The sequence below is a fragment of the Phalacrocorax carbo genome, chromosome 7 (assembly GCF_963921805.1).
Source record: "Phalacrocorax carbo chromosome 7, bPhaCar2.1, whole genome shotgun sequence".
Lineage (NCBI taxonomy): Eukaryota > Metazoa > Chordata > Aves > Suliformes > Phalacrocoracidae > Phalacrocorax > Phalacrocorax carbo.
The window spans coordinates 21,759,298-21,777,677 of NC_087519.1; the positions used below are offsets into that span (position 1 = coordinate 21,759,298).

At 54.9% G+C, this 18,380-nt stretch overlaps 1 protein-coding gene across 5 annotated transcripts in view; it reads right to left on the reverse strand.

The window, feature by feature from the left end:
- Positions 1-1,427: 1,427 nt before the first annotated feature.
- LINGO1 (leucine rich repeat and Ig domain containing 1) overlaps positions 1,428-18,380 on the reverse strand; it is a 148,424-nt gene continuing 131,471 nt past the window's right edge. For 4 of the 5 annotated variants that reach the window (XM_064456779.1, XM_064456777.1, XM_064456778.1 and 1 more), the window contains one exon: positions 1,428-3,384. In XM_064456779.1, the coding sequence (XP_064312849.1) occupies positions 1,531-3,372 (1,842 nt within the window). In that variant the 5' untranslated portion in view covers positions 3,373-3,384 and the 3' untranslated portion in view covers positions 1,428-1,530. Of the gene's footprint in view, positions 3,385-8,717; positions 8,793-18,380 lie in introns of those variants that run through there. The other variant, XM_064456780.1, reaches the window with a different exon arrangement.

An 18,380-nucleotide genomic window follows, 5' to 3' on the forward strand; every position in this document is an offset into this window, starting at 1 on the left:
GCTGTAGGTATCTCTGGCCTCTGGGCAGGGTGTCACTGTCACACCTCTCCTGCAAGCGATGCACCAGTCAGCGCAGCCCTGCCCGGGGGCCAGTTTATCCCACATTCCTCCCCTTTTCCTCCTTGAGACAATACAAACCTCCCAGACCTCCTGATCCCAAGTACCAGAGCTGAGCAAAGGGAGGTCACTGCCCGGTGACCAGACACCATGGTGATGGGCATGCTGGAGCTAGCACTAGGGCAGTCACCACCATCTCTGCTGCAGCCCTGTGCCTCTGGCTCAGGCTCTGTGTATGTGTGTTTAGAAATGTATGTAATTTTGTCTTCAGACAAGGTCTCCTGCAAGCTAAACTCCCTTGGATGTGCCTGAAGGCGCTTGTGAGTCTGGCTGCCAGCGGTCAGATCCGAAAACTACCATGAGAGTCATTACAGGCAGTTGGGAGCAGTGCTGGAGCCTGCGCTGCCAGCAAGGGCGCTAATAGAATTGCAGCATCCCTGCCTCAGGGAGAGATGTCCATAGCACAAGGGCCAGTTTCTCCCCCATCGCAGAGGGGACACCACTGTGCTGCTGGCAATGGCAGGCAGAATGTTCTCTCCTCAGGTAAGAGGCAGTGGGATCCCCAGGTACCCCCAGTCCTGCTGCCAGCACTGCCTGGGTAAAGCCTGGCCCCGCTGGCTCTCAGCCTGGGTGGCCACGGGAATGGTGAGCTGCTGCCTGCCCTGCAATGGGGCTTCGCGTCCCTCTCACTGTGCAGAGGGCAGGTGAACGCAGCCCCACTGTGTACTGCTTATGCACATCAGTGATGCGGCCCTGGTCCCCCAGACTTTAAGGGCAGGTGGGGGAACTGGCTATAAAATCACAGCCAGTCCTTGGGTAAAAACACCAAACTTCTCTCGGTGTGGTGCGGGGCCCAAGACACCGTGGGAAGAGCCTTCTGGGGGAACACAAACCTTTGACATCAGCAAGAGACTCGCTCTGGCCTGGGGCTGTTCTTACTTGAGGTGGCTGGAAGATGCCTCCGAGGCTAGGAAGCGAGTGCTCACCAGAGATACAGAACTGGACAGATCAAGAAGTCAAGATTTTGCATTCCAACTATCTATAGGAAATAGGGTTTTTTTATTATTTCAAGTTTTCATAAAAATCCATAATTATTGAAATCAAAGTTACAGAAGAAAGTTCGTAACTCTTTATTGATTTTATTTTTGTTTTCTTTCTTACCCCCCCCCCCCCCCCCCGTTGTTTTTCCCTCTCAGAGTTATATCTGACACCAGAGTCCATCAGACAAAGTCCTTACAAACACAGGAGTCCTGAAGACATCAGCTGAATGTTTTCCTAGTATAAAGAAGAAGAGGAGGAGAAAGAGGTGGTGACAGTGTGGGTGCGGTGGGTTTGGAGACAGGGGCAGAGAGTGTGGTGGAAGGAGAGAGGTCGGTATGTTTGTATCAATGTTTGTTTTTAAATTACTTTTTGTTTGTTCTTTTTTTTTTTTTAAAAAAAACCCACCATTTTTATTTGCAAATTGCTGCCTGGTTAAATCATTTTCATGTTGAACTTGCGCGGTGCGTCGGCAGAGCTGATGCCCGCGTCAGACTTGCGTGGCACGTACTCTATTTCAATGTTGTGCTTGGTGTTGCCTTTCCCCCGGCTCCACAGGAAGAGGAGCACCAGACAGAAGAGGACGACGCCCAGAAAGGAAATGAAGCCCATGGTGGTGGCGATGATGAGAGTCTTGATGTCAAAGGGGAAAGGCACGGTGGCGCGTGTGCTGTTGGCATCGCTCTCGTTGGGCTGGTTGGAGATGAATGCAAAGGTCTTGTTGGGCTGGTGGGGCCAGTCTGGGGAGTAGCTGCGCACGTGCAGGTGGGCCAGCATGGTGTCATTGCCACCCGCGTTGCTGGCGATGCATAGGTAGGTGCCGTTGTCCTGGATCTGGGCATAGCGCACCTCCAGCGTGCCATCAGGGAAGACAGTGAGCCGCCCGTTGGTTTTGGTAGAGATGAGGTGCTTCCGGGGAGACAGCCACATGATGGTGGGGGGCGGGTCCCCATCTGCCCGGCAGACAAAATGGACTGTGTGGCCTTCATCCACGAAGATCTGCTGAGGTTTGCGGTCCCGTATCCGTGCTCGGCGGCAGGTGAAGTAGTTGGGCAGGAGGACGTCGGGGAAGTCTTTGAACTCCTTGCCCTGGACAAACTCGGGGGTGGAGCAGGTGGGCTGCTGCTTGTTGAAGTTCAACCTCCAGCGCCGCCGGAAAACCCAGAGCAGCCGACAGTCGCAGGCTAAGGGGTTGTTGTCGAGGATGAGCGTCTCCAGATTGCCCACTGAGTGGAAGGCCGACTCCTCCAGGGTGGTCAGCAAATTCCCCGACACATTCAGGATGCGCAGGTAATTGAGGCCGCGGAAGGCGAAGGGCTCGACTGTAGTGAGCTGCCCTCCCACCAGCTGGATCTCCTGCAGCCTGAGCAGGTCATGAAGCATGGAGCCCTCAATGGTGACAATGGGGTTGTAGGACAGGTTCAAGAAACGGAGGTAAACCAAGTGCCTCACCGACACGTACGGGATGGATGTCAGGTTGCAGTGGGTGATGGACAAGGAGGTCAGGTTCAACCCGTAGAGGCAGTTGGATGTCATAGTATCCAGGTAGGGCCAGTGTGAGATCTCGAGGACCTTGAGCCGGTACAGCCTCTTGAATGAGTAATCCCGGATGGTGTTGATGTTCAGATGGCGCAGCCGCAGCACAATCAAGCCGTGAAGGTGAGACAGGGCCTCTGTGGGGATGGAGGTCAGGTTGCATTTCTCCAGGGTCAGCTGCTCCAGGCTGTTGAGGCCGCTGAAGGCCCGGTGGGAAATGTAGACAAGGTCGTTGTCCCCCACTTCCAAAGACTTCAGGTTGTACAAGTCCTGGAACATGTAGTCTAGGAGGATCACAATTTTGTTCTCACTAATGTCTAGCTTGGTAAGGTTGCTGAGTCCAGTAAACACCCCCAAGGGGATCAGCTTGAGTCTGTTACTCCTGAGCCCCAGTGTCCTCAGGCTGAAGAGGTTGTTGAAAGCCCCGGGTTCAATGGCACTGATAATGTTCTCATTTAGTTCCAGCTCCTCCAGGTGAGGGTAGTTGGCAAATTCATCCTGGTTGAGTGTCTTGATGCGGTTCTTGCCCAAGTCCAGCAGCCTGGTCTCAGTCGGGATCCCCTCCGGCACAACCATGAATCGCTTCCGGTGGCACAGGACGGCGCGCTCCTGGGCAGAGCACTCGCAGCGCGGCGGGCAGCCCGTGGCCGAGCCGGACAGGATGGATCCCAGCATCAGGAGGAGAATTGGCTGCCAGCAGGCCAGGATTGGGCTGCGCATACTCGCCTCCCCAGCTACCATCCTATCTCTCACCTGCAGGTAACACAGGGGAGAGAAAGAGCAAGGTGGATGTGAGGAAACGATAAGCCTGACCACAGCAAAAGGTTCACCCTCCTGGTAGAGCTGCTGTTAAGGTGAAAGGCACCGCCAAGGCAGAGAAGAGGTTCTCATTTTCCAGCTGAAATCCAGCCCTTTGGCTACAAGACCATCTCTCCTCCCCACCCCCAGCTTTCCATTTGATGACTGAACGTGCCCAGACTTTGAGTGGAAAGCCTTAAGGAATCTGTGTCAGACAGACCTCGCTTCCTAGGCTTCTTAAAAAAAAAAATAATTAATACTAAACACATCTATCTACATCCTATTTTAAGGTCGTGAAATTATTCCATTCCCTGTAGATGGAGTCTGAATATAAAGGCTGCTTTGAAAATGCAGAGGAGCTGAGCGCAGGATCGAGCATCTGGGGGAACCCTGCCTGGGGTCAGCTGGGAGTGGGGCGTCTGAGCTCTGCGGCAACCAGCCCCCTTCCTCCGTGCTCCCTCAGGTGCCACAGCAGCCTGGTCTTGTTGCGTCCTCCCTTGCCTCCCACCACGCCTGCCCGCAAGGTGCAGACCTGCACTGCTCCCCTCTGAAAAACCGCAACTGGTCAGTGTATCTATATACAGGTGAGCTATAGCCTGGCGTGAGGGGCAGGGGGTCTGTGGGGTAAAGGGATCTGCCCAGTCTCGGCTGGGCAAGGCCCGGCCTCCTGCTGCCTTCCCTGGGGAGGGCTGGGAGACCCACTCAGGGTCATGGTCTGGCTCGTGCCCCAGCCCAGAACTGCCCCGGCCCATTGGCAGGTGAAGCAAACGCTCCCTGTCATGCTGCCTCTGTTGCATTTATTTCCTTGTTGTTCAAGCACTTACGAGGGATCAAATCATATTAATATTGCATATTAGATGTACAACTACTCCGGACCTTGTCTGTATCTATTGTTACGTGTACACTCTGTATTGCTTCCACTAATGTTATTTATGACTACCGCTGAATATACTCAATACATTACTTCCATTGGCTCCGTTCGTATCTATCATTACATATACTGTGCATTACTTTCCCTGCCCTGGCACTGTTTATGAGTCTGATACACATTCTGTGCATTGCTTCCATTGTGTCTGTTTATATTAATCATTTCATACAGATATATGATCCAAGTATAACTTTTGTTCCCCCAAAATTATTCAAAATTTCTTTGCAAGATGCGAGGATGAAAGATGATGGACTGGCCATAAAAATGTCCACCAGCACCATCTTGGAAACCACCAGGCGGTCTGGCTGTGAGGGCCCGGAGTCTCCGCAGAAATCCTCCTGTGGTTTTGTCCTGGCTCACTGTCCTTCTCCATCCCCTTTCCCTGCTACCTTTGCAGCCAGACTGGTCGCTGGGGACCACCCAAAGCACGGCACCCCCTGACGTGAAGCGGTGCAGTGCTGGGAGCTGATCCCGCACAGCTCCCCTGGCAGCGGTGCCGAGCTCACTCCTGCTGGCCCTGGGCCAGCACGTCCCAGTCCAGTGGAAATATTTCCAGTGGGTTTGCTTGGGCCTGGGCCAGGCTGCAAAGAGCCTTTTGCCGGGTGTTTACAATTCATCATCTCCCATGTCATCAGCTCCCTAGTGCTGACGGTGCTGGGCAGCCTTACAAATACAAGCGGGGCCGCTGCTACCGTTGCAATGCCGCTGGGGCCGGGACCTGCCGGAGGGACGTACTGGTGTCCCAGGGCCGGGACAGCACTGCTGGTTGGCAGCTCTCAGGCACAGGGCTGCGTGTTGGATTTGCTCCCCAGGCTTGGGCCACAGCCCCAGCTGGGGCTGAGCTGTTTCTGGGTTCCTGCTGTTGCTGTACCCTCCCCATGGGCAGTGTGTGGCCAGCAAATACCCCCTCCTCCTCCTCCTGCCCACAAGGTGCTGGTGGCAGTGCTGCTCCCACGGCCCGCTTGCTAACGTGTGCCGGCTCACTCACAGCCTCCCTCGGCCGGTGTTTCTCAGAAACCAATTCCTGCTCCTCACAGCCATGCTGAGAAACCCATCAAAGAAAGCAAAACACTGCGTGCAAAACAAAATACAGTCGAAGGGGCTTAATTATACCAGGGCTGAAAAGACTTCAGCTCATTAGAGTGCCAGGCGGCCAGCCTCATTTGGCTGCGTTCTGTGCTGAAATTTCAGCTCTGCCCATGTGTGCAGCTGCACACTGGTCCCTGCTGGATGTGGGGTGGGGGTGAGCACCAAATCCCACCACAGGGCCCCATGCACAGCTCCTGCAGCAGCCTGGACCTCTCCCGGGCCAAATTCTGCCTCTCTACCCGCAGGAAGGGGATTGCACCTGCAACATGTCTGGCTCCATGCTGTTGTTGCCACACTGGCCTCGTCGGTAGAGGGGCAGCAGCCAGTGCTGCTGGGAGAAATGTGGTGTTGATAACTAAAATACAAGCAAAGAAGTGATATGATGATGAATGAAGCAAAAACCTTCATGGCGTAAAAGACGACACAAGCCCACTTGCGTAGAATTAAAGTCTAGACACACCTCACATGTTATTAGTTCTCAGCTAAATTTAAATCCGTGATAAATACAATCCCTGACAAAAACATCCATAATCTTAATAGCCAGAGTCACAGAAGAGCTTTGGGAGAAAGACAATGAATAAGCTGAAAAATTCTGGGCTAAGATGAGCTTTAAATCACTTCTGGTTCCCATTTACCTCTGGCTGTTTCAGAGAGGAATATTTGTGCTTCAAGGTGAGGTGGATATTAAGAGATGCCCTTCTAAAAATGACTAGAATTGTGATTCTTGTGTGAGCTGAGGTCACCAACCCGTGCACCACTTTATGGCAACAATTGCACACCCCACACCCCCCCCCCCCCCCCCCGTAGAGTGGCTGGACTCGCGTTGCATCAGCAAACCTCAGCCCAAAGTTAGGGCTGGCCTGTCAGCTGTCCTGCACCTGCTGCCACGCAGTGCCCTGTGCTGGGACCATGGGTGCTGGCCGGGTGAGGGGCTGCGGCTGCCTTGGACAAGCTCAGGTGACACTGGGGACAGGGCTTGGTGTCACCGGGTGGGGGGGAGATGGCAGCGGCTGCTCTCAGCAATTGCCACCTGCAGGAAACTGGGAAGTGACTGGGACAAAGCACCACCAATGGCTTTCCAAACCCTCCCAGATTTACTCTGAGGAGGACCACGAACCGTGCCAGAGCACCCCTCCAGGGTGCCCAGCCACAGCCCCCAGCACGAGCTGCCAGGCAGGATCAGGCCGCGTGGCTGTGATGCATAGCCCAGGCCAGCCCAGGGAGAGCCGCATCCCTCTGGCATGAATGTGGCTCATTTCTCACATTAGAAAAAAGAATCGATAAGAAAGGAGCAGCTGCTGGACTCGCTGCCTCTAGGCAATGTGCAGCGCAAACCAAAGCAAAAAAACCCTATGCATTTCTATGCCTAGAAATACAGCATCCACTGACCCCTGTTCTTGCCACCCTGCCGCCTGGGGATGAGGGCTCCAAAGTACAACCCCTTCTCCCAGGGAAGCTGCTAGACTTGGCCCAAGGGACGCAGATGGGGGGACTGGAGTGGTGCTGCCTTGGTGCTAAATGCAGCAGGACCTGCTGAGTGTCTCTGGCTGGGATCAGCACTGGGAGGAAAGATGCTGTTCTGGGCCTGTGCCTGGAAACACAGCCCAGGGCTGGGCTGGGGCACTGACATGCATGGGGGTTGCTCTCTTGTGATGGGCACAGGCTGCCCCCGCGCAGGAGAAACAGCTCCAATGGAACCAAACCCAGGTGATGACCCAGGAGGGAGCCAAGTCTCTGCACCTTCGTTTTCTCCTGAAGCTGCTTCTGTCCTCCTGCCCTGAGGGGTGGCATCAAGCCTGGCCATGCCCGCCAATGTCACCACTGTCCCTGGGCTGTCCCCTGCTCACCGCCCCAGGGGGTGCCCAGCGGTCGGGCCGGGACAGTGCTCCTCAGCACTGAGTGATCTGTCACGCTGACAGCGAGCAAGTGGCAAAAATCCCCGACTCAGCTATAACCCCCACCTGGCAGCCATAAATTACCGTGTGGGAGATGTTCACCCTTGAACCAGATGCTTTCGAGAGCATCAAACGTCAACAGGCAATTTAGGATGAAGTGAGCCATGTCCTTGGGTGGAAGGAAGGGATGCTGCAGTTCGCTGGGGGCTCAGCAGGGCCAGGGGACCACTTCCCTACCTCGTCTGTCCCTGCAAGAACCAACCTTGCTGCAGTGCCGTTGCAGCACAGCTGGTGCTCCCAGCTCCACAGAGAGGCAAGCCTGACCCCAGCAGCACTGGGCACCCACGCTGGGCTGCGGTGTGGGTGCAGGTATGGGTGTGGGTCAGCCACAGGCTCACTCCCCCATCTCTGGCCTGCTGGCTTCGCACAAAGCTGCCGAGACACAGCTCTCAGCATCAGTGTGCTCGTTTCCTCTAAGCTGCTCCAGCTAAATCAAATTTTATTGAACTTGACTACATTTTAGAGATAAAGACTCCAGGTTTACAAATAAATATTTAACAACCTTTCCTGCTGCTAAAAGAGTTGCTTATCCAGACCCTGGGCTCTGCACTAAGTGTTCCTGTAGCTATCTGCAGAGCAGCAAAACAAAGGGAGAAGCTTTAATTTGCCAAACACGTTCATGTCCATTTCCTCCTCTCTCCACCACTCCCCCTATGTCCAGCGCGCATTGGTGGGTCCTTTTGCTTTGTCCCTCCTTCCTCCTCACCCCACCTGCTCCCTCCTCCTCCTCTTTTCCCACTCAGTCCCTGGAGAGCAGACAATGGTAGTAGCTGCTCTCCTCTCCAGTGCCCAGGGATGGTCAGGGGTGGGTGGGAGCAGAGGCCAGTGCACCGAGCGGAGGGGACGGTTTCCCTCCTGGGACCACACTGCTTCACATGGGTAAAAAGAAACTCAAGAGGGAGATCCTAAAGTAAGCCCTGAGCACTGCCAGGGCTGGCTGGTGGACATCGGATGGGGTGGCTGGAGGCACAGCGCTGGCTGGGATGATGGGACGCTGCTGTCGTTATTTCCTCTGGGCCTTCACTAAATGGATGGACTACTAACAAAGGGCATGAAGACAGGCCGCCACAGTGCAAAGGGCTGCCCTGTGTCCTGTCCTGGCCACAAATCCTCCAGAAGCAGCACAGGAGGGTGTGAGAAGCTGGAGAGAAATGGGCAGAAGCCGAGAAGGACCCCTCCAGCAGTGCCTTGTTCAGGGTGGCAGAGAGACAGGACCATGTTGCACAAGGCAGTGGACCACGGCATGTTAGCCAGAGAGGAGACCACCCCCAGCCCCACCAGCCACAAGCTGCCCAGGGTCACCGGCTCCTGCTCACCCACGTGAAGGCATGATTCTCCAGCTGGGAGCTTTTGCTCAGCCTTCTGAAATATCTGCTTTCAGCTGCTCTGAGGCAGGAGCCTGGAATAGGTGTGCCGCAACCTGATCTGCTCTGGCAGTTGCTCTGAGTCTGTAAAAGAACATGAAGAATTATTTAAGATGCAAATCCCCTTCCGGCACTGATGCTGCCTGGTACCAGAAACCCTCAGCAGCTGGCCTGTGGGACTGCCCTGCAAAAGTGGTTCCTCATGGTGATGGGCTCTTCCACCCAAAATGTGGCACCCCCAGTGCCAGAGGGGATTAAGTTAGAGAATCATGAAGCCAAAGTGCCAGAAGAGCAGAAAAAAGGAGAGGGGGGATGCACAGGGAAGAAAAGCTCTAAAATGGGCTGGGGGGCCAGGGTGCTGGAAGGGGGAGGCTTTGTCCCGCTGTCCACTGGTTTAGCTCCAGGATGTGAATCTTGATCCCATGCAGGGACAGACATGTACAGTGGCGTGACAGCCAGTGATGGCCCAAAGCCAACCTGGAGAGTGGTTTTCAGGCTCGGCAGGCAGGTTATCAGAGCAGGGCAATGGGAAGGAGATCCCGGTTGTCTCTGCAGGCTGCTGAAATTCAGAGCAGTTTTTGCTCAGGCTGTTTCTTGCTGTGATCACATCTGCGCAAGAGCCACTCACCCTCCTCACACCTTTGCTCCCTCACTTTTAAATGCCTTTTCTCTTTCTTTGGCTGCATATGCTTCAGTGCCCCATCAGCAAAGAAAACATCCTGACAAGTGATCAATAAGTAATTGCAAAGGCAGCTGTGGATGCCAGGGATGTAAAGCCTTGTGCTAGCAATAGATAAATGAGGAGTGTAAGGGTGTGGTGCTCCATGGAGCTTGGGCTTGGAGGCAGCCACGCTCCCCTACCCATTGACCGAGGTGGCCAGGACGTGAGCTGGCCCACCGCTGCCGCAGCCACTGCTGGTTGTTGGTTCAATGCTTCCCATGTCAGGCAAGCCGGGAGGAGGATCGGATTTTCTTCTGCTTGTGAGACAAGGAGAAGGACAGCTGTGCTTGCTGGCGGCAAATCTCCCAAGGCTTGGCCTTGGGACTCCAGCACCGGAGACGTTTCAGGCTGGGTCAGCAGGAGAGCAGAAGGATGGTGTGCACTGCGAGGCTGGGAAGGGCGTGCACCAGCTAGTTGAATGGGGCTTCTCCTTTTTCTTTCTTTATTTTGGCAAATATCCTTTGGATTCCTGTCTCTGTAGACATGGGCTGGGCCACCAGGATGTTTTGCCGCAAGGCACCCAGTTCAGCAGGCACTCGAGTGATGAGCGAGTGATATGCGAGTGCTGAGCAGAGGAGGCTTCAGTATAGCATGAGGGTCTCTGGAGACGTCTTTTCTTCCCTGTCCATAGCTGCAAAAGGAGGAAGGAAAATCCCCAGCCTCTTCTTAGGTCTACGGAAACATTTGCACCAGAGAGGTGAAAGAAAGGTCTGTCCACTGAGTGTCTTCTGGGAGAGCCGCCAGGGTCACGATGACATTGCGAAGGCATCCCCTGTGCTCTGCCTCGACGTGCCTGCGGCCAGCAAGGCGTCGCAGGACATGGCCGTCCCCGAGGCGGCGCCTGCAAAGGCCCTTTGGGGAGAGCAGCGCATTAGCAGCTGGCAGAACCTGGGCCACCATCCCAATCCTGCTTATGCAGGAGGAAAACTGCCTTCTCCTTCCAGCACAGCCCAGCCACAGCTGGCAGCCACCCTTTCTTGTTGCACTGGAGGGAGGATTATTTATTCCTGGGAATAGGCTTGAACATCTCTGTGCTCCCCTGAGCATCCAGCATCCCAGGAGCACTCCGAGCAGCCCTGGCACCGGCGACGGCCCTGCAAAGGACCCTACCCTAGGCAGCAGTGGTAGATTTTGGGATGGAGGATGGGGGGCAGCCCAGGCAGCTCAGCCATCCTGCCCACCAGTTCCACACGGCCCCAGTGCTGCTGGGGAGGCTCTGCTTGGCTTAGCACACTGTCACACCACTGCTGAATCAGCCAGAGCACAGCTGTATGGCACCTGTGCTAAACCCTGTGTTTGTGTCAGGGGCAGGACACCACCTGATCTATCATAAAAGCGGCTAGTACAAAGTCACCCCGCTGCCAGAGCATGTTTCCTCCAGATCAGGAGCAGATGGCATTTCTGTATGGGCTCGCCTCGATGCTTGGTCCGGGAACTGGTGGCTCCCTGCCACTCCAGACCGAAGCACTAGCCGCCAAGGACAGTCCCTGTGCCATGGCCAGCGCCAGTGTCCCAGCAGCAAGGCAGGCAGGCCCTGCCAGGCTGAGCTCCTGGCAATCCCAATGCACAAATCACACCTGGGGGCACCACGAAGGGCCTGGCAGGGATGGCTGTCTGGCACCAAGACAAGCTGCTCCCTCACCACCACTCCCTGCCTGAGGACATCCTGTCCCCTCAAGCCATCAGCCTCTGCCAAAAGGTGTCCTACGGCTTTCCCATGCCCTGGAGCTCCACTCATCACCCAGAGTGGGGCTGGGGCACCTGTCAGCTCCAGCAGCAGAAAACCAGGGCCACAAGAAGAGATGAGGGCGTGCCTCTGGTGCCTTCTGCCTTCCTTTACCAAGGGCTGGCTCAGCAGGAGGGCAAATGCTTAACTAGCCCGACACCCTGGCCCCATGAGCAACCTCACTGCACAGGGCCATAAGGGGACATTGCTGAAGCTTTACAATGTGACCCAGTCTAATAGCCACGAGTCCGAGCTGCTGGGTCCCCACTGTGTCCCTGCCACTGCTTGAAGGCGGAAACCCCAGATCAAAGTCGCAAATGCTGTGCAGCTGCAGCAAGTGGGGACCCGCGAGTGCATCCTGAGCCTGCAGTGCTACAGAGCAGAGATGCTGCCAGGGACTGGTCATGTTCCTTACGTTTAATTTAAACTTAAGACCATATGTATGGCACCACTTCTGTTCCCACACCACATCCCTTAAATACCCATATAATCAGTACAAGATACCTAGAAAAGTACAAGGGCTGCTCTGGAATGCTGTGTCTTCCCCTGGAAACCTTTGGGATAAGAGCAAGAGGACTTCAGAGGACATAAACCCAGCAGCTTTGCTGACTCAGGGAAACCTGCTGATTTACCTCCCTTTAGGACTGGCCCTGGTATTTTTATACTGCTGCCTAAAATAAGCAGCCTCGGAAGCCTTTCAGGAGAGGCCGACTGCAGCCCAGCCCAGCCAAGATGGCTCTGTGATAGCCTATCGGCAGGACAAGCTGCACGGGGCAGTGATGGCGTGCATGCTGTGCTGCCAGGCCAAAGGCCCCACGAGTGCTGGGCGCCATCAGCAGAGCTGTCCCTGCCCTGTCTCCCACAGGAATGCAGGGGCAGAGCGGGGTGGCAAGCTTGGACAGGGGCACAGCTGTGTTGCAAAGTGCTGTGAGAGACAAACGCCTCGGTCCTTTCCATTCACCTCCTTTCCCGACTCCTTCCTGCAAGCCAGCTCTCTCTCCCCCCCCTCCTCTCCCAGTTATTAAGTTCTGTTCACATAATAACAAATTTAATGCCATAGGAATTTCCAGAAAGAGGAGTGGAGAAAAAAGGGAGCCAAAGAAAACATGAGTGATGGCAAACACAGACAGAAGACCCAGCCTGGCTTTCTCTGTGCTGGTTTTACATGTATAATTCTTTTTTCTTTCCGCCTTTCTCGCTTGTTTGATTTTTGCATTATTTATGGCTTGTCTTCAGGGCCTGTATTTGCTGTTATTGTTTCATTCAACAATAAAATAGATTAGATAAAAACAAACTGTGCTGAGCCCCGGCTGAGCCCGTCTGTCCTGCTTTCAGCCGTAGCCATGAAGCTGGGCAGAGCGGGCGCTGCGGGTGTGAGCGGCCGGGCAGTGCCAGCCAGGTGGGGATGAGGGGTCACCGCCTTGCCAGCCCTTCCCAGCCCAAATCCCTCCGGGTGGGGAGGTGCTGCAGGGCCAGGATTTGGCCTCTGGGTGCTGCCAGCACCCAGAGATGGCCACGGATACGTGTCCTCTCCAGTTACAGGGGCTGCACACAGAGCTCCTGGGGTCCTGGCACCGCACCCAAACCTCAAACATCCCCAGGCAAGAAGAAAAAGGTGGGAAATGCTGGTTGAGAGGAGTAAACAAAGCACTGCAAACTCTGGGATTTTTTTAGGGCAATTTCATGAGATCCAGCACACTGATTTCACTAGCAAGGTTGCCCCAAGCTGAGCTGGCATTGGATGTGAGTGCTGTGCCCAGCAGATCTCAGCCCCAGTTGCTTTGGGAACACGTCCCAGGAGGTGCAGCACCATCCCGCAGCATCATGCCAGGAAAGGGTTCGGTGCAGGGCAGGCAGCGCTGCCCCGTGGCTGCAAAGCAGCTGGAGCAGGGGTGAAAAGCACTATTGGTTTAATGCCTATGATAAGTGCTGGCAGTACACTAGCAGCGCTGCGGGGAGCCACGCTGCTTCCCGGCCTTTTCTGTCTTCCAGCGGGTGAGCGGACTGAGCCTGTGGGCACAGAGAAAAAGAAGGGACCCACCAGGGGGATATAGTGGTTCCCCTGCTGCCCTTGACGGAGGGCTGCTTTGGGGTGGTTTTGTTGTATTTTGCTGGTGCTGAAAGAGATGCTTTCCGCCCCTTCCTCCTTCTCCCCAGTGATGTTGATAATAGTACAGAGACTGCACTTTAGGCTGTAGGTGAGAACAAAAGTAATCACAGGGAAATACAGTGCATAGAAATTAAATGGGAAACACAAGGCCAGGGTTTCCATTTTGGTTCAGCTTCTGTATCGTTTCACATTGAAAAGGATAAACAGGCTGAGCACAAATCAGTTTAATGGCAGCACCTAATGGCAGCGCAATTCTATGTTTCCCAGAGCAAGTCGTAGCTCAAGCCCAAAGTGGCAGCACGATACACAGCACGCCAGCTCTGTGGGACAGCCATGGCATGGCACAGCCCCAGCTGAGCACTGGGGGGCCACTGGGTCCCCCGCAGGACTTGCTGCCCTCAGCAGCAGCGCTGAAATAACCTGTTCCACCATGGCTCAAGAGGGGCTGGTGTCTGGGCTTTGGGATGCCAGTGGGCCCTTGTCTGCCTGATTCCCAGCAGAAAAAGGCGTCCCATTGGGTGTCCCTCACACCCCTGAGGTCCTGGCGGCAGACTTGGACCCACTGGGAGCTTGCAGAGGTATGCCAGGCTGCTCTCCCAGCATGGGCTGAGCAATGAGGTTTTCACGCTGCTCACCACTGTAGTCCTAATTCCTTTCCTTCACCTGGCTCCTGCAGTCCATGTTCATTTAAAGAATGGCTACAGATGCCATTTATGTTTTTTCTACCTAATCCTCATTGCTGTGCCCTGCTCCATGGTGCAATGCACAGGCCACTTGCCAGTGTAGCTGGGGCAGAAGCAAGCCACCAGGCCAGTGCTCACCCGTAAGGCCCTCCCTGGCTCCTCAGGCTCACATTTTGGGTTAGACCATATCAATTGGGCTCTCTGTGACCGCCCCTAATCCAAAGGGATGGTGGGAAAAGGCTGGGTTCAGGTACGGGAGGGAGAGGTTTGTCCACATGCCTGCACAGAGGGAAGTGCCTCCGAGAGTGCTCAAACTTTGCTTGCCACCCCCAGGTTGCCTCCGAGGTCTAAACCAGTTGTATCCCATTTCACACTCGACATCTCAAATCTAAACAAAGACCTGAAAGAATAGATCATGTCAAAATATTTCTGCTTCTCCCTCCTACAAGAATTCCCCATCAGAGACCAATCCAATTAAGGTGCTGGTTATGAAATTAACCATAATTACAAGTGTGATATTTAATGTTTTGCATTCTGATGAAGAAACAGAATGGAAATGACAAAAAAAAAAAAAAAAAAAGAGAAAAAATTGTGGGTTCTCTGAGATAACTAAGAGCAATGTGGGGTAGTGGGGGGGAAACGGCTGCCAGGGGAGCGAGGGCTGTGCAGGGTGACAGGGGGTGGGCTGCACCATGGGCGCCCATCCCAGGGACCCCACAGCAGCAAGGTGAGGCTGGGTGCTCATGGGCACATCCCTCAGGGAGCATTTGCCAGCCTGTCCCCCAAAGCAGGGCATCAGCCCGGTCTGATGGCTGCCAGCAGGTATTTTGCCATTTGAGCACCACTTGGATGGTGTTAGGCCACAGGAACCATGTCCCAGGGGACGCAGCCCAGTCCTGCACCTCTTCACCCTGTCCCCACTGCCTGTGGAACCCTCTGGTTCACCCACAGGACTGTCCCCAGCTCAGGACACCGCCCCCGGTCCTGAGACAAGGGGCATGAGAGCTTCAGTGGGCAAAGCCTTTGGCCTCTGACCAGGACACCTGGGTCCTCCTCTGGAGCCCAGGAGAGCTGTGTCTGTGTGTGGACACATGTCCACTGCAGGATGCCATGGGCACAGGAAGGCTGACCTGCTTATAGAGACAAATGAAAAAAATTATGGAAGAAACCATGCAGGACAGTTAAACAGAAGTCATTTCTATGCTTAAGTGGGAGAATGAGTGAAATCAAGCCAAGCTCTCTGGCCCCTGTGACAAGGATGCTGACCTGCTGCCTAGCCTGGTTCCATGTTTAGTTAGGACAGCCTGTTTAGATGGGGTGTGGGGCCATGGAGGGTGAGGGATGGTGGCCGAGGTGTTGGGGAGGCCAGAGGGAAGACTGAGCCGCTGCTGGAGCTCATGGCCGGGCTCCCCCCAACATGGCCACGCTGCTGCCAATGCATCAATATGTTAACTGCAGCAGCGTGGGGTCTCTGCTCAGGGTGGGCACTCTCCCCTCTGTCCTCCCTTCCTGACCCAGCTGGCGTGACCTGCTGCCCTAAGGGACGGAGGGAGCCTCATGCTCCCTGCCTGGGCTAAAGAGGAGATGAGGCCTTCTGTGGCATTTATCAGCATTTAGTCAATTGTCCAGGTCAAGCTGACAATTAAGGCTGCCCGCTCAGACACAGCCACCTTTGTGTGACCTGTCCTCCTCCTGGCTCACCATGCCAAGGGAGGGCAGAGGCCATGCTGTGCTGCTGACAACGCTCCCGGGGCTGGGGAAGCTACTAGGAGCTGAGGGGGCACTCCTTCTGGTGTTTCTCACCTTCCCCAAGTCAGTCTTATCCTCGGACACTCCTCTCCTTCTCTGTATCACTCACGCCCTGACACTGCCCCAAAGGCTGCAGATTCAGCCACCAAAACTGGCTGTTAGTAAGGCATGTCCTCAGCCAGGGTCAGAGGGAGCTGGGACACATGGCAAAGGCACGGAAATCTGTCTCCATGCAGCCATGCCCCTCTGCAAGCTCCAATTTTACTCCCCCAAAATGGAAAGAGATGGGGGAAAATTGACTTGAAAGAAAATTGAGGCCATGGCTTTCAGTTGCTTTCTCCCTTTATTATTCTTGGATTGTTTGATTTGAGTTAAGCGTTTGTAGCCCTCTTTCTCATCCCAGCCTTCCCTGCTACCTGACAAGCTCTTCTGGCTCTTTTCCCACCAAGAGCCATTTCTGCTCATGCTAGGGAAGACCCTTCTCCCTTCGCTTCTCGCGGTTTAGCACAGAAGGTAGGAGAGCTGCTGACTTGGTGCATTGGCTGTGTTTGAGAGCCAGGCACACACCCTCCCTTGCTGAGCTGTGCCGTGACTTGCGCTGCCAGCTGTGCCCGCCTCTCACCAGCTCCGAACAATTGCCGTGGTGGCTGGTGTCGAGCATGAAGAGTGAGTATGGGGACACTGAGCTCATGTTAGCCTGTACTATAGAAGGAGAGCCAATACGAGCCAATGGCACTGCTAACGTCCACCCCAGCGCGAGCACTGCCCCAGCAAACTCCCCAAGGGGTCGCAAGCCAAGGAGAACCCAGGGCTGGCAGGGCTCGGCTGAGGTGACATGGAAAAGTGTCTCTCCAGCCGTTTCCACACCTGAAGCTTCTCAAAAGTGTTGGTGGAGTCACATTTTCCACCAGGACATTCACAGAGATGTGCCCATAGCAAACACTTGTATCGAGGTGACGGGTCCAACCCCCAGCCCAGACAGAGGTGTCACCCCAGAGCCGTTGCAGCAGCCCCCACCCAACAGCCGTCCAACACATCCAGGCCTGTCACTGCCCAGAGGCAACCACATACATGAGGCAACACCTGATGGGCTGTATTAATCCTCATTGAGCCACAATAGGTTCAGTTGTGCTTTATAATTCAGCAACTGTAATTACACTATAATTACACTATAATTGTGGCATTATTATAAAGTGATTTATCAACCCCCAAAATTAAACCTCAAGTTACAGGATTTTATACTTGTTACATACATCAAGCAGTATAAACTTCAGCATCATTACAGTGACTGTATTAAGTAGGAAACTAAAGGAATAATAAGTCATTCAGTCATGCTGTTAACCTTCCAGTGATATGAAACAGTGGTAATTAGAGGTATCACAGAGTAATTACGTTATAGGTGTAGAGTAACTGCAGCACGGTACAGTATTACAGAAGTATAACCATTCGTTTTGTAATTAATCCCTCCACAAAAAAAGCTCGGAAAACCTGACTCTTCGCCAGGTGCTGTAAACTCAGCTCCACTATCTCCTCTGGTCGCTTCCTGCCCCTCCTGTGAGAGCCTCAGTGAAAGCTGGGGCTGCCCAAGCACCCGGTGCAGGCAGATGCCCCTGCCCACGGCCCTGCCAGCTCCAAGCTGCTGGCTGGGGGCTTACAGTTGAGAGGGAAGTCCCCCTCCTGCTACCTGGTAAGCGGCAAAATCTCCACCAGGGACACTGCTGCCTCCATGGAGTGTCTGTCCCCATCCCAGAGCAGCGGCGCTGGGGAAGGAGTTGAAGGGCCTGGATATGGGGAAAACCGCCCCAGCGTGTCTGGAGGAAGGCATGGAGGCTTTAGCCCAGGGCCACATTTCTCTTTTGGCCTTGCTCACCAGCTTTGCTGGTCTAAGAGCTTCAGAGACCACCTCTCCTCCATGGTATTAAGCTACCGAGCCAATGTGCTCCAGGAAGGAGCCAGGAGCAGCAGGCAAAAAGGCACAGCCAGCCCAGACATCTCCTCCCACCAAGCCCCAGCCCACGCTGCTGGGATGGACAGAGGGCTGAGCAGGGCTTCGTGCACCAGAAGAGCGAGGCTGCCCCTTGGCTCGGTAGCACCTGGTACAGGCAGTGTGTTACTGGTGAATTGCATTTCCAAGAGATCCGGGAGAGGTTCAAGGTGTGCACTTGAAACTGGGGGAGTGGATGCGGAGGAAGGTTTGGGCTGTGGTGCTGGCGTGGGTGCCTTTGGGGTGGGTGTGGGTTGGGCAGTGCAGGCAGCCCTGGTGCAGTCCTTGCAGCCCCCATACCGGCTGGCTGGCTGGAGGCACAGCCATGCCGCTGCTCCACAGCTGAGCCGTCTCTGGCAGGCGTGAAGGTCAGGTCAGGGCTGCTGCAAGTGGCAGAGCGGGGAGGAGAGGGTTAAGGCTGGCAGGAGGGCTGGGATGGGGATGTGGAAGGGATATCATTTCAGAGCAGGGCTCCGGTAGGTGGTGCAGAGGAAGGGGAGATGGAGGGAGAAGGGAGAAGGAACAGATCTGTGGAGCTGGGCTGCTCCCAGGGATGCCTGAACAGCTCTGCCCCACGCTCACCCTGTGGGCCGGGACCCAGAGACCAACGAGGGCTGGGAGCGAGCGCAGGGCTGTCACATG